The following is a 17009-nucleotide window of genomic DNA, read 5'->3' on the forward strand; positions in this document are numbered from 1 at the left end:
CAGTTATAGTACTGATCATATTTGTTGAATTACGAAAAAGTAGTGAAGCACTTTTTTATTATTCCATCTTTTGCGTCCATTGAGTTTCTGCAAATAAATGCACAATGAAAAAAAGGATAAATAATAAAAAAAAGAATACATAAAATATAGATTGCGATAATTTTCCTAAAATAATAAATAAATAAACAAAAAAAAAAAAAAAAAAAAAAAAAAAATAAATAATACAAATATGAATACATAATATATAGATTATTATATTTCCAAAAATAAACCAATAATAAATAAATAAATAAAATATGAATACATAAAATATAGATTGCATTATTTTCTAAAATAAACTAATAATAAATAAATAAATAAATAATAAAAATATGAATACATAAAATATAGACGGAGTTATATTTTTAAAAATAAACTAATAATAAATAAATAAATAAATAATAATATGTATACATAAAATATAGATTGTGCTATATTTTCAAAAATAAACTAATAATAAATAAATAAATAAAGAATAAAAATATGAATACATAAAATATAGTTCACGCTATATATTCAAAATTAAACTAATAATAAATAAGTAAATAATAAAAATAAGAATACATAAAATATAGATCACGTTAATTTTCCAAATATAAACTACTAAATAAATAAAAAAAATAAAAAATAAAAAATAAGAATACATAAAATATAGATTGCATTATATTTAAAAAAAACTAATAGTAAGTAAATAAATAAGATGGAGTTTAAATTTCCAAAAAAAAAAAAAAAAAAAGTAAATAAAAAAATTAAAAAATAAATAAATAGAGATGATTTCAATGTGGCAAAGCAAAAATCAATAAAAAAAACAAAAACAAAATGGAGTTCAAAAATACACAGATAAATTCATGTTTTAAGTTAATAAATCATTTAAAACAACAACAACAACAACAATAATAATAATAGAGAATAAATACATAACTGATAAAGTTTTTAAAAAAAGGGAAAAAAAACAGGATTGAGTTCAAGTTTCCATAAATTAAAAAATGAATGAATAAACACAAACAAACAATGTAGTAAAACACAAACAAACAATGTAGTACTTAAAGCTAGTGAATTTTTCTGTCATACCCATATACGCACACAGATAGCAGCTGGTGCATTACCTTGCGGTGTCGTTCTCTGTCTTTGCACTTTTCTCTGACCCAGTCAATGGTGTGGAAGTCATCGTAGGTTCCCACACCTGGGATTGGCTCCTCCAGCAGGTCTAACAGGTGGGTGGAGCTACTGGCCCCGCCTCCGCCGCCTCCATTAGACATGGCGTAGTTCGACCCTAATGAGCCAAAAAAAAAAAAAAAAAAAAATCACTTTCAGAAGAGCCGTAGTAGGTGTGAATCTTTGGGTACATTCAAATCGATTCAGGAACGATTTTTGATTCACAATGAGATTTGATGTTGATTAAAAATCTGATTTCGTACTTTCTAAGCCCTTCTCCTGATCTATCACCTAATGTTTAATTAAGCTTTGTTTGTATTCTGCTGTTTTAATCAGAAATTTTTAAAAGCTTATAAAATATAATTATTTACGAATTCGACATAAAAGATGATATACTTTTAAAGGGGTGCTAATATGCTTTTTGAATTTTAGTCAGTGTGTGGTGTGTATCTCTGGACATAAAAAAGATCTACAAAGTTACAAATCTCGAAATTTTGTTTTTAAAAAATCTCTTTCCAAGAACTACAACGAACGGCTCCTTTGGACTACAACATTTGTTTTCCGCATGCAATGATGTCACAACGCGGTCCATTAGAATATCATTAAATTAAATCCCGCCCACAGAAATTCAAATCGTTGGGGGGTGGGTAGGGAGGAGGTGGGGGATTAGCCTAACTTTAGCGATGCAGCGTGGAAAACCACTTCAACGAGCCGCAGCGCGGCGGGTACAAACACAAGCATTGACTAGAGTGACCGATTCAGAGTAGTAACGCACCGCAGACGTGTGCAGTACAGGGGCTCGAAACACATACCAAAGCCGCGATCTACTCCGGTTGCCACGTAGGAGCCATAACGTGCTGTGTGGTAAGAAATTTATTCATCATACAGTGTAGATAACGTTAGCTTCACTTATAACGTGAGTGTTTTTTAAAATGCATAAACTTGCACTAGAATAGGCTAGGCTAATCATTGATGATGTTCTTTGATAATGTTAGGCTGCTTTTAGCCTTATGCTGGAGCTGGTTTCGGGCAATGAAACAAAATATGTAAAATATTTAAATACATTAGCACGATAATATCATGTATCGGCGATCTCACAGGCTGATGATAGGACCCAACACTCACCCTCCATGCATCCTAGGTGTATGTGACTTCCTTCTGTCAGACAAATGCAATCAGAGTCTAATAAAGTCTAAAAAAAAAGTGCATCCATCCATAATAAAAAGTGCCTCATACAGGTTCCGGGGGTCTCCTGTAGCGAATCGATGTGTTTTTGTAAGAAAAATATCAATATTTAAAACGCCAATCATAACACATTTCCTTTTTTCGGAAGGCGGCCTTCATTAAACCCGGAACTAATCAAGCTATTTGTGCCAGGCTGGGGAGAAAGGTATTGTAATAATGTAAATTATGTGAAAAATAATGCATTTTTCAAACCACCAAGCATGAGAGCATCTAATCAAGACTTTGAAAAAGAGCATAATGGGACCCCTTTTAACAAAGTAAGAAAAATCAGAGTCAAACATCACCTCGTAATGGGAAGGTTCATTTTTGATCAGATTTTTTTTTATTATTATTGATTAGAAGGTGCTTCTGAAATTTTGACTTGAAGTGTAGAGCCCTGTTAATGATGACACTCAGCTTTTGGCTTCACAAGACATTAACTGATGGACTGGAGTGGTGTGGATTATTGTGACGATTTAATCAGCTGTTTGGACTCTCATTCTGACGGCACCCATTCACTGATCCATTGGTGAGCAAGTGATGCAATGTTACATTTCTCCAAATCTGATCAAGAAACAAACCCATCTACATCTTGGATGGCAAAGCAAATGATTCAAAAATCCATGTTTTCAAGAGGCAGGATTTTGTAATTGTTGCATCAACCAAATAAGTGAATTACTACACCCCTAGTAGCGTTTCGTAGATGTGTTTAGTGAATTGAACAAACCTTGACTGAATAATCTATTAATGAGTCACTAAACTCTCTGAGGCAGCAAAGCTGCATGTTCCACAATCATTACAACAGCATTTTGTTGCCCACACTTAATGAAAGCAGAGATCTGGGTCGTGTGAGAGCAGTGAGGGCGTCTGGCCGGCCGTAAGTGCAGCACGACAGCTGATAATCAGCAGCTAATCAGCTTTTCCTCACAGATCCAGCCTGCTGCCACACAAACTCACAAGCTAGAGAAACACACGCTTGTACACGCTTCCCTTTTCTAGAAACAAATATACCCTACAAAAAACAACTCACACCCATCCAGGTTACTCAAACAGAAAACCAAAACCTGAAATAGCTGAAGAAATGTCACACTTGCAAATATAAATACATGTTTTGCACAGCATCATGTGACAAACACAGTCTGCATTCAGCAGCGATCATCATCTAGGCTAGCATACAATGAAAAATGTGTGTCTGGCTAAAGTTCATCAAACCAAAAGGCTGAAAACTGAAAAAACAAGGCATGACTCATTTGTGTAAACAAAATGTTAAAAACTTGAATTTTGAATTTAAACAAAGAATTATATTTAATAAATATTACCTCATTATTATATTTATTTTATTATTATGTAACTACTTTATTATTATTATTTTGTTATTGTGTTTACGTAATTAAATAATATTGGTAAAGTCAATAAACAGCTAATATGTATTCTTACTAATCTTATTCTCTTGATTTATTAAGTAATTTATTAATAGCAGTAGCTTGATTATTTATTATTGATTATTTTTTATTTAATTTACACCTTATTATTATTATTATTATTTTGTTATAATATTATTAATAATATATTTTCAAAATTATAATAACATTAATATATTATTCTTATATATAACACTTTTTTTTTTTTTTTTAAGAAATTAATACTTTTATTCACCAAGGATGTATTAAGTTAATAATTAAAAGTTTATTAAAAGTTAATAATAAATAATTTACATTGTTATAAAATATTTATATTTTGAATAAACACTGTACTTTTTAAACTGGTTATTCATGAAAGAATCCTGGAAAAAAAAAAAAAAAAAAAAAAAAAAATTTTTCACAGGTTCCAAAAAATATTTGGCAGCACAACTGTTGATATTATCCAACATTGATCATTCTAATAATAAATCCGCATATTAGAATGATTTCTGAAGGATCATGTGACACTTAAGACTGGAGTAACAGCTGATAAAAATTCAGCTTTTCATCACAGGAATAAATTCTATTTTAAAGTATGTTAAAATAAAAAACATTATTTTATATTGTAAAAACATTTTGCAATACTACTGTTTTTTCTATACTTTTAAGTCTATAGTTTCATTTCTATTAATGTTTTTAATAATTAACAGCTAAAAGCTATTAATACTTTACTAGTATAATAATATTATGAATATATTCTGATTGTTTTGTTTTAATATTAATAGCTTGTTTTGTTTATTTAATTTATGATTATTTACTAATTATTTTGTTTATTAATTAGTTTTAATGCAGCTATTATGTAATACTTTTAATATGATATGAATGATTAATAGTATTATTTTGCATTAATAGCTTATTATTATTATTTTGTATTAATAGCTTCTTCTTATTATTATTATTGATTGTATTAATAGCCTATTATTATTATTATTATTATTATCATTATTATCATCATCATCATATTAATAATATCTGTTAGAACTCATTGGAAAAGGCATTGCCAAAAAAAATAATAAATTAAAATTAAAAAAAAAACAAAAAAAAAAAAACAATTCAATGGTCTTCACAGGAACAATATTTATGCATTCAAGCAAACAGCGGAGATGAAAGCAGACTGCAGTGCATTTCATCTGAAGCACACGACTCCCTCTTGACGAGGATACGGCGAATTAAATCATCCCTGCTGACTCACGCGCGCATAAAACCCTCCACTGAAAGAGCAGAGACACCCTCGGGCGTATTCAGCACCGACACACAAGACATTTTACTGCGTGATGATCTGGAAAGAGCTTGTGTGAGAGGAAGAGGCTGCGCAGCAAAACGCATCCTTCACAACCCAAAGAAAATCCACATCATTACAGCTGCTTTCACTAAACTGCACGTTCTATTGACCTCCATGCTTCCTGTGCAGATCATCCGCTCAGCGAAAAAGAAGGAAAGAGGAAGAGGAAACGGAGGAATGTCTTTTGTGAGCTTTCACACAGAAACACTGGGATTGCATGTTTTAGCATGTCTCTGATTCCTATTACACAACTCTAAACATGAGACAGTGAGTCTCTATCATGTGCTGCACTGCTTACAAGGAGAAATTCAGTGGAAATGAAGTTAAGAATGATAAAATGTGTTGAGTAGATATTTTTTATTGACCGTTTAAACTTTAAAAAATGCAGGTAAGACTTTACAATGAGCCTCATTAGTTAACATGAACAGCATTTATTAAGCTTATTTACTGTTCATTTCAGCATTTACTAATGCATTATTAAAATCGTTCGGAAGTTGTGCTTGTTAACATTAGTTAATGCACTGTGAACTAACATGAACTAACAATGAACAACTGTAATAAATGTATTGCTCATTGTTCGTTCACGTTAGCTAATACATTAACTAATGTAAACTATTTACACCTTATAGTAACATGTTACCAAAAAACAAAATAAAATGTTTTTACCAAAAATGGTGTAAAAAAAAGTAAAAAGTAAAAGTGTTATTTTCTATGTTGTTTCATTTTATTATATTTAAATATTATTGTTGTTCTATATCAAATATGATTAATAAATAATGCCTGTAAAATTAATTATCAATAGCTAATAAATGTTCCTATATTATTTTAATAAATAAATATTAATATTCTGACTGTTTTGTGTTCATGTTAGTAGCATGTTTTGTTATTTATTTATTTATTTATTACAATTTAATTTAATATTAATTTAATAATTACTTTTAATTTTTAATTTGCATTTGCATTGTTTTCTAGGTAAAACATTCGATTTAAAATCGCAGGACGTATCAGGTGTATAATAAGGGATTTTTAGACTAAAAAGAAAGGCAAAAATACTCATTAAGAATTTATTTTTAGTGCATTCATAGCCTTACCCATAAGAATGAGATTATAGTAAAGTCCAACATCTTTTATAGCATCTTTAAATCGGTGAGATGACACAAAATGACTTATTTAACCATTCAGTCAATGATTTGATCTCTGACAAATGACAAAACACAGCTACTTCGGAAATACATTTGGGGATTTTGACTAGAAGATAGGGCTGGGCAATTAATTGAAAAGTAATTGCAACCAAAATTCAAAACCTCTAACCGACGTAATTTTCCCAATTCGGCTGTTTTGTTTTATTTAATCCTGTTAATACTTTCCCCTTAAAAACATACTACCGTGTGTGTGTAATCGGCGCTATACGGACGTGTATAACCCTTCTGCCATGTCAAGTTAACAGAATTTCTTTTACACGCAGCACCGCTCATCAATGTCAGTTCCAAAACAGTGGACCAATCAGAAGACCACAGAGGCGGGGCAAGCTTTTGTGAGCTCTTGTTTACAGTAGCAGGCTGGCAATTTTTGTATTTGACCCGCTGCGCTTTTTTTTACAACTATTCCTGAGCGCTGCGTCTTGCGTCTTAGGTCATATCGTCCAGCCCTACTAGCAGACAACATTTTCAGCTAGTGAATGGTGATTAGGAAGCAATTCTTCTTTTGAAAGCAAACTGATCTCTAGACGTGAAGAATATTTTTAAGGGATGTGTGATGTAAAGCAATGAGGTGAGACGTGTGTGTTGTGCATGTTAGTATTTACTAGCTAAATATTACACAGCCGTGTTTGTTTGTGCTGCGGTGGCTTTTGCTTACCGATTATCGTCCATGACAGAACTTGTCTGATGTCAGCCACTTTTATTATGTGAGCCGCACTGCTTCTCATTCAGTGCAGGAGCATAAATATGATCAATTCAGTAATGACTGCAGCATTAGTGCTCTGAAATGATTGGCTAAGTCAATGAACTAATCAAAAAGACGTTTATAAGCTGATGCACTTTTTAAAATAATTTTTCATACTCTAATGTACAACTATGATCCATTTCAGAAAACTGTGTGTGTGTGTAATTTCACAGACATATTTCAGCCTAAAAAATACTTTCAAAACCTTTAGACCAATAAAAAAAAAAACAATGTATATATATATATATATATATATATATATATATATATATATCTCTCAAATAATTATATAATATTTTAATTATATAAATGACTATAATTACTTTAATATTTATACAATTATTTATTGTTATTATTACTATTATTATTATTAATTATAAAAGCAAACAAATAACAGAGATATTTCAGCCTAAATATAACAAAAGCAGCAAATAAAAACCTTGTTTAATACAGACACCATTTTAAAACATTTAGACTAATGAAAGTCAATGACTTCTCCAGTCATATTATTATTATTATTAATTATTCTATTAGTATTTAAATAGATATTATAATAAATTATGTGCACTGAATAATTTAAATAATTAAATATATAATATACATTTGTTTAATATTTATATACATTAACATTATCAAACACAAATACAGATAATTATAATACAATATTTACATTTATCAAATAATTATATATTTTAATTATATTAATGATTATATAATTACTTCAATATTTATATAATTATTTACTGTCATTATTTTTATTATTATTATTATTATTATTAATTATAAAACCAAACAAATAACAGACAGCCTAAATATAACAAAAGCAGCAAACAAAAACCTTGTTTAATATAGAAACCATTTCAAAACATTTAAACCAATGAAATTCAATTATTTTTTTCAGTCATTTGTAAAATTATATTATTATTATTATTATTATTTATTATTACCCCATTAGTATTTGCATAGATATTACAATAAATTATATGCAATAAATAATTGAATTAAATATATATTATATATTTGTTTAACTTAATTTAATTTAACATTCATATACACATTTATTATTAATATTATCAAACAAATCCCATTTGTGTGAGTTTGTAAGATTAAGCAGCTGAAATATACTACTGAGAGAGGGGGAGACTCTGACTTAGCTATCATGACATCCGTTGCTGAATCATGCAGGATTTAATATAAAGCTCAACTCGACCGTCTTAGTTCCAGTCTGAGCAACAGCAGTAAAGAAGAAAATGCTGAGATCTGGGTGTTAATGTGCATTAAGACACATGTGACATGTTGCATGAGCTGAAAATCCAAGCATGCTTACAGGAAACATTGTGAACGCTAATAATGGATTTGACAGACATATGACGAGCAGAACTGAGAGACAATCATGATGGATTATTCTTCAAGTCATGTGGCTTTCATCCTGCATTAATGCATTACTGCACTCAGCAACAAGTCTGTCCTGTTGAAACCAATATGAATTATGAATGACAGACCCATTCAACATCTCAGCCTGCATTTCTGCACCATCACTGACAGATGAATATAATTCGTATTAATATTTAAATTTATATATATATATATATATATATAAAATTTAGTTAATATTTAATATATATATATATATATATATATATATATACAATTTTAATCTGAAACTGAAAATTATTAAATAGATTATTTAAATGTTATACAAATAACTTAATAATTTATAACTTTTTCAGGTTTAGATTTAAGTTTATATACATATAGCTTTATTTTAGTTATTTTTTATAACTTTTAAATAATTTATTTAAGCATTTTTTTTTAGGTTTAGATTTAAGTTTATATACATTTATAATTGTATTTTTTATATTAGTTATTTGTATAATTTGTAATCATTTTAAAAACATTCAGTTTTAGTTTTAAATCATTTATTGAAGTTTTTTCAGGTTTAGATTTAAGTTTATATACATTTATAGCTTTATTTTTTATTTTAGTTATTTGTATAAGTTACACTAATTTATTTAATAAATAATTATATTTTTTCAGTTTTAGATTTAGAAGTTTATATACATCTAGCTTTATTTTAGTTATTTGTATATATTTTTTAACATTTTTTTTTTCAGGTTTGGATTGAAGTTTATATACATTTATAGTTTTATTTTTTATTTTAGCTATTTGTAAAATCTGCAATAATTTATTTAATAAATAATAACGTTCATATATATATATATATATATATATATATATATATATGTACATATCCAGAACACAACATTATCCTCAACAACCAAAATACACACCTTGAGAAAACGCACAACAATCTTCATACTACGTTTATGATATTAGCTATGCTCTAAACACATCAGTTGATTGAAAATAAAATATGATTTGGCTGATTTTGGGCCTATAGTCAAGCAAAACAAGTGCAAGCCACACATATGCCAGCACAAAACACATACATGCCCTAAGGAATCAAGAAAACAGCGCTAACACACACAGAAGCACGTACACATGCATGTGTGTTGTTGCAACTGCGACACGTTCATGATAAATCCAATGGATCACACACCAATGAATGTGTGAAAATCTGTCACACAAACACACCCAAAGCATCAGTGACACTGACAACACACGCACATACGCCGATCGCGGCACATAATCAATTACAGCCTATGAGTGTGTCGGTGAATAACGCCGTACCTCTGCCGCTGAGCTCCTGCAAAGGGATCGTGTCCCCTCCGCCGTCATAGGGTAGATACGGGTCGGCGGAGTCCTCCTCCATACCGATCACGACGCTCCGCGGTTCACAGACGAGCTCGAGCAGTACCTGCAGCAGCCGCGGCCATGATCAGCAGCGCTGCGCTCGAGAACACCAACGTGATTGCGTCACCGCAGCGCGTCGATGCGGCAGCCAATGACGTCAGCGCGTCCGGGACGCGCGTTCACACGTCGCGTTCTGTTTACTGTATCCATCATAAAACGTGTTAATAAAATGACGATGTCTTCAAAATTCATGAGAAATATAAGCGCTTCTTAGATATCGGAAATATTTCAGCGTAAATATGACATGAGAGCAGCTCACAAATGCCTTTCGAAACCTTGAATGCCCATGGCTTTCCCAGTCATTATGTGACGACTGGATTTTTAAAATATTTTTTAATGATTAATTAGAATTTATATAAATAATTTAAATACTTAATTATTAAATTACTATATAAATTATTTAGGAAAAATATTTTATTTATTAAATAACCTAAATAATAAGAAGAATAAGAATAACTGCATAAAGAAATTAATTAATAATTTACATCTAATATATATTCATTTAAAAATACACTTCTTTTTTTTTTATAACTATCTATTATTATAAATATAAATATTGTTCAACAGTTAATCATAAAATAATGTGTATATTATACATAATTATATAAATGACTATATATATATATATATATATATATATATATTAAGAATAAAGAATATCTTAAATATCTTAAATCTTAAATAAAGAATTTCTTAATTAATATATTAATCATTTATATAAATAATAATTGCATAATGAAATTATTTATAATTTACATATAATATATATTCATTTAAATATACAATATTTATAAATATTTATATTGTTAAATAATTAATCAAAATAATGTGTTTGTGTATATACACACACAATACATAATTATATAAATTAATATTTAATTTCTAAATAATGAATTTATATAAATAATGATAGTAATACACACACACACATATATATATTATATATACATACATACACACACACACAATTATAATTAATATTAAATTAATATCTTTAATTTCTTAAAACTTAAAAAAATAAATAATAATAATAATTTAATCATAAAATAGTGTATATATTATACATAATTACATAAATTATTACATATTTAATTTATTAAATAATTGATGATAAGTGATTAGTTACATATTTAGCCTGATCATTTCATTTAGAAATCAGAGTTCATATAATTATTATTATAAACTATTAATTGTATTATAAACTAATTAATTGTATACATATTCTAATAAATATTTTAATTAAACATATACATTTAAATATATACATATATAATTATTATAATTATATATGTACACTATAATATATAATATATAGCATTGCAAAGTTGTGATTTTACACATTGACTCAGGAAGGAACAGTAGTTTCCTGCTGAGCACTGCTAAAGACAATCATTAAATACACTCAGCAACTACATCTGTTCACTTCCACCTGTTACACACACAGACACCTGGCGCCTTATTCAGTGCCCAACAAAGTAGACCGCCTCAAAATAATCTCACAGATTTCACTCCAGTATCTAGGACAGAGCAAGAATTAGTAACAAACACACCAAACCAAACATGGCCAAACACACACACACACCACAAAATCTCCATTTACCTTTAGGTATAATCCTGCTGTTGCCAGGTAACCGCTCTGAACCATGTGACCAGATCACCCATCAGCTTTCATGATGGTGTTGAAATCACAGCAGCAATCGTAGCCTCAATCCGGTTTGTGCTTTCATCTAAACATAACATCACCGTCCCGCGCGTGTGCCGTTCACTCCAAACCAAACACCCGCACGACCCGCATCTGACACGTCGTCACACTACAACAACCGCCGTAAGTCAGTCCAAACTTCCTCGAACGCCGCCTTCATGCTGACAGGGCAGCCGAACTGGTTCCCATGTGTCATTTCTCTCTTTTAAGCCAAGACATATTTTACTCAGATGTTTCCGGAATAGCTGGTTACGTCAGGTTAATTTCACCTGATCTGCCGTCGTTCAGTAGAGTAATGCTCTCTGGTTGTGTCTCAAACTTTCCTTGGGTGCAGGCCCGTGTAGGTTTCCGGGACGCAGGCGGCCAGAGAGAGTCTGATCGGGCAGAGATTGTTGAATGACACTGAAAGGCGACTCCTTGCTGTTACACAGACACAAAAGCTCTTGTTGTGTGTGATCCAGCAAACAAAGGTCTGCCGGGCTGGTGCTACGCTGCTGCCCAGAGACTCATGAATAATGAGCAACCCAACTCACATCTCATGCAACAAATACACTCCTATGACCTCTGCATGCAAAACTCTAGTTTTACGCATGCTTTCATCCCACTGCTTTAATAATGACACACTTACAGCAGAAGCTCTGAGTCCTACAGAAAGAAACTCAATAGCAGTGCGTTTGTGCCCAACGAGCCAATGCAAATTCAGAAAAGTGACCAGACAAATTCATCTTTTTATTCATCAGTGATGCATTACATTGATTAAAAGTGACAGTAAAGTCATTTATAATGTTACAAAAGATTTCTATTTCAAATAAATGCTGTTTTTGATCTTTCTATTCATCAAAGAATCTGAAAAAAAGTTTCTTGAGCAGCAGATCATCATATTAGAATGATTTCTGAAGGATCATGTGACACTGAAGACTGGAGTAATGATGCTAAAAATTCTAATTTGCATCACAGAAATAAATTACATTTTAACATACACTACCGTTCAAAAGTTTGGGGTCAGTACATTTTTATTGTTTCTTTTCTTTTTTTTTTTTTTTTAAGAAATTAATACTTTTATTCACCAAGGATGTATTAAGTTAATAATTAAAAGTTTATTAAAAGTTAATAATAAATAATTTACATTGTTATAAAATATTTATATTTTGAATAAACACTGTACTTTTTAAACTTGTTATTCATGAAAGAATCCTGAAAAAAAAAAAAAAAAAAAAAAAAAAAAAAAAAATCACAGGTTCCAAAAAATATTTGGCAGCACAACTGTTGATATTATCCAACATTGATCATTCTAATAATAAATCCACATATTAGAATGATTTCTGAAGGATCATGTGACACTTAAGACTGGAGTAACAGCTGATAAAAATTCAGCTTTTCATCACAGGAATAAATTCTATTTTAAAGTATGTTAAAATAAAAAAACATTATTTTATATTGTAAAAACATTTTGCAATATTACTGTTTTTTTTCTATATTTTTAATCAAATAAATGCAGCCTTGATGAGCATAAGAGACTCCTTTAAAGACTATTACAAGTCTTACTGACCCCAAACTTTTGAACGGTAGTGTATATTAACATAGAAAACTGTTATTTTAAATTGGAATAATATTTTACAATTTTACAGATTTCAACTGTATTTTTGATCAAATAAATACAGCCTTGTGAGTGCTTTCAAATCATTAAAAATTTCACCAACCCTGAACTTTTCAAAAGGTAGAACCTAAACGATTTTAGCACTGGAAATATGAACATTGAAAGTAACACTTGCATATCAGCCACAAATGAGATCACATCATGCCCGCAAAAGCAATTATGCAATAAAGATACAGCTTTATCTGTGGTTCATTCACGCAAGATTTCTAAAACCATCATGTTGGACATGCAACACAACACTAACATATATTTCAATATGAAACTGCGTTCGTATTCTGTTTAAATTCCAAAATGTGGTGTATTTCTGAGTGAAACTGAATATTTAACATGAAAAAAAATGACTGGATCTTGAAAATGAGGTGTTATGTGCTATAATGGCGGCTAATGGCCAGAGGCGAGGGGCTAAAAAAACAACAAGACAGCTTGATGATGTCATCGGAAAAGGAAGGTTGTTTCAAGTCGTTTCAAGCCAATGATTGATAAACTTTACACAGTTATTAAACTGAACTGAATCAACAATGATCTAATTTCAACCAGGGGTGTCGCTAGGGCTAATCATTAGATTTTTCTCTAGCCCTGAATGTTTTTGTATCGCCCTCTGATTTCCGAGGAATTCATGGAATTTGTCAAAGTTTGAATGAATTATTCAAAAGCTTAATTGAATTAAAAGCTTCATGAATTATTCATTACACTTCAATCAAATCACGATATGGACTACTATCTGTAAATATTCAGCCACAAAATACCATTTAAATATGAAACTTGCATGTACTGCATGTCTCTTTATGAATGAATGGTGCAGACGTACGCGTGCTTTCCTTTACTACACACACGTGACATGCCTTTATTTGATAACCAGAAAAATGTAAATACACAACACAGAATTTCATAAGGCTGAGGTAGAAATAAATAAAGTTGTTTTATGCATTCAAATAAATAGACATGCCAAAACAAATTTGGTAACTATTTCAAAGGGCCCTAAACAAAACTTTTGATAAACTGACGTTAAACCATATAAGTTTCATTGTTTCAATTAATTACAATTTTTTTTATTTAACCATTAAAAAGGAATCCAGAAAAATGAAAACAGAAAAAAAACAGAATTTGGAAAAAATAAAATGGGACCCTATTTTTGCATGCAATTATATATTTTTTACAGTTGTAAATACATTTTCAAATTTATTATTCTATTTGTGTAATGTATTTTTGTAAAGTTATAATTTTGTTATAACACTTTTGTTTGCTATTTGCAGTGATTACTATTTACTATTTTTTCATAGTGTGACGATGTTGTTTTGTGCCACTGCTTTGGCAAAGTATGTGTCAAATGAACTAAAATCGAAAGCACAATATGACTTTGCTCACACGATCACTTCATGATCCAATGTTTTCAGAGTATCAGAAGATGGGTGAGTCAGGTCATCGACCTTTTATCTTTGTTCAGTTTGCATACTGAACATAGGTTAACTTGGAGCTCTTATTTTTTAACTCTTAAAGTGCACCAGATTGATGAATTTACCTTTAAAATATATCAAATTTTCCCTAGAAGGATCCAGGTTCACCCACCTATGTCTAACAAAATTTGACGCAAGTATGATGTGGATGCTCCCATCCACCACCACTAGCCCCTGATGTTTTGCCACCAGCCCCGGGTATTTTCAAATCCTAGAAATGCCCCTGATTTCACCTGAATAATGATTGGTTACATTTGTCTTTTTAGAGCTGCTTTACAGCAGAATTCAACTCTGTGTACATCACTAAATCATTATTGTCTTGTTTATCACACCGAACCTGCTTTGAAACAGTCTGTATTGTATAAAGTGCCATGTCAAAAAATTTGACTTGATCTGAGCTGATTGAATTAAATAAATCAGAAAACTGTAAAATGTAAATAAATATTTTAAAATAAAACCAATTAAAATAAAACGCTTACAAAAAATGTTTTAATATTTAAAAAAAATATTATAAAACTTTTATTTAATATATATACAACTTTTAATTTTAATAATGTATTTGTAAATGTTGAAATTAACATTAAGATTAATTAATGCTTTAGAAGTATTTTTCATTGTTAGTTCATGTTAATTAGTGTGACCTTATTGTATTATACATTATTATAATATTTAAAAATATGAAAATATGAATTATATTCAATATTTATTAAAATTAAATATAAAAATATATAATATATATTTTAAAAAATGATAGTGTTTTATGTTGTTTTTTGTAAATCCCTTTTTAATTTAAATCATTTATTGATGTATTAATATTTCATTTATAAATTCTTTTTACAATTATTGCTTTTATTGCTCATTAAAAAAAATATATATTACTTTCCAATTTAGTGTGTTTATTTACAGATTAATTAATTAATTGTTAACCCATCTATTAAAGGAGAAGTCCACTTCCAGAACAACAAATAATTTACTCACCCCCTTGTCATCCAAGATGTTCATATCTTTCTGTCTTCAGTCGTAAAGAAATTATGGTTTTTGAGGAAAACATTTCAGGATTTTTCTTCATATAATGGACTTCAATTGTGCCCCCGATATTGAACTTCCAAAATGCAGTTTAAATGCAGCTTCAAAAGACTCTAAACGATCCCAGCCGAGGAAGAAGGGTCTTATCTAGCAAAACGATTGGTCATTTTTTTTCGAAAAATCAAAATTTGTATACTTTTTAAGCACAAAAGCTTGTGTAGCACAGGCTCTGGGATACGCGTCCACGGGTCGTTCTTGAACGATTCATTCATTTTGAACGAATCTTTAATGTGACTCACGAAGAACGAGTCGTCTCGGGGAGTGATTCGTTCAGTTGTGCATGCGCAACATCCTATTAGGTTCTGTACTGGAATTAGTTCACCTGTTTCGAGTCTTCTGTTTTTTTGAGTCGTTCGTTCATCTTATGGGGCTGTCACGTGATGCTGATTTTGCTAAACTTAACGAAATGACTCGAAAAAAGATGCGTTCATTTTGCTGAACGAGACTCAAAGGTCAGAGTCTGTAAAATGATCCGAACTTCCCATTACTACTACAAATCACGTCCAAGTTCATTGTCTATGTAGTCAGGCTCAAAAAGGTAGAGAATGGCAAAAAACTCCATCTTATTTTCTCCTACAACTTCAGAATCGTCCGACACATTGTACCTTTTTGTTTGTAAACAGCGTTTGACTTACTTGCACTTTCTTAGTCTTTGCGCGTTCGCTTTGTAAACACTGGGTCTGTAGTTCCACGAACGTTTTGCGTGACCTTTCGACATGATTCATTAATACGTAGCGTCGTGAACGCGCATCCCAGAGCCTGTGCTACACAAGCTTTTGTGCTTAAAAAGTACATTTTTACATTTTTATTTTCTGAAAAAAAATGAGCGATCATTTCACTAGATAAGACCCTTCTTCCTCGGCTGGGATCATTTAGAGCCCTTTGAAGCCGCATTTAAACTACATTTTGGACATGAAAGACATGAACATCTTGGACGACAAGGGGGTGAATACATTATTTGTGAACTGTTGTTCTGGAAGTGGACTTCTCCTTTAATGTCTATTTTTATTGTACTATTAGTTAATTAGTCAATTAATGAAATGCTTTATAACTATTTCAGTGACACTCCTGGTCCTCCATATATTAAGGAAAGAGAGAAAGAAAAAAAAAATACGAAACTGCCCAGAAAGTCCATTTTATTCAGCCAAAACCACTTGAAAGCACCTCAGTTCATAATTAAGACTCGTAAGTG

At 30.3% G+C, this 17009-nt stretch overlaps 1 protein-coding gene across 6 annotated transcripts in view; it reads right to left on the bottom strand.

Annotated features, from left to right (window-relative positions):
• The window catches only part of clcn3 (chloride channel 3), a 49496-nt gene that overhangs the window by 22314 nt on the left and 10173 nt on the right, over positions 1–17009 (bottom strand). For 4 of the 6 annotated variants that reach the window (XM_051114506.1, XM_051114503.1, XM_051114504.1 and 1 more), the window contains exon 3: positions 1146–1312. In XM_051114506.1, coding sequence (XP_050970463.1) covers positions 1146–1312 — 167 coding nt within the window. Of the gene's footprint in view, positions 1–1145; positions 1313–9795; positions 9975–17009 lie in introns of those variants that run through there. The other 2 variants (XM_051114508.1, XM_051114505.1) reach the window with 1 other exon arrangement.

The sequence above is a fragment of the Labeo rohita genome, chromosome 7 (genome assembly GCF_022985175.1).
Source record: "Labeo rohita strain BAU-BD-2019 chromosome 7, IGBB_LRoh.1.0, whole genome shotgun sequence".
In the NCBI taxonomy this organism is placed as follows: Eukaryota; Metazoa; Chordata; class Actinopteri; order Cypriniformes; family Cyprinidae; genus Labeo; species Labeo rohita.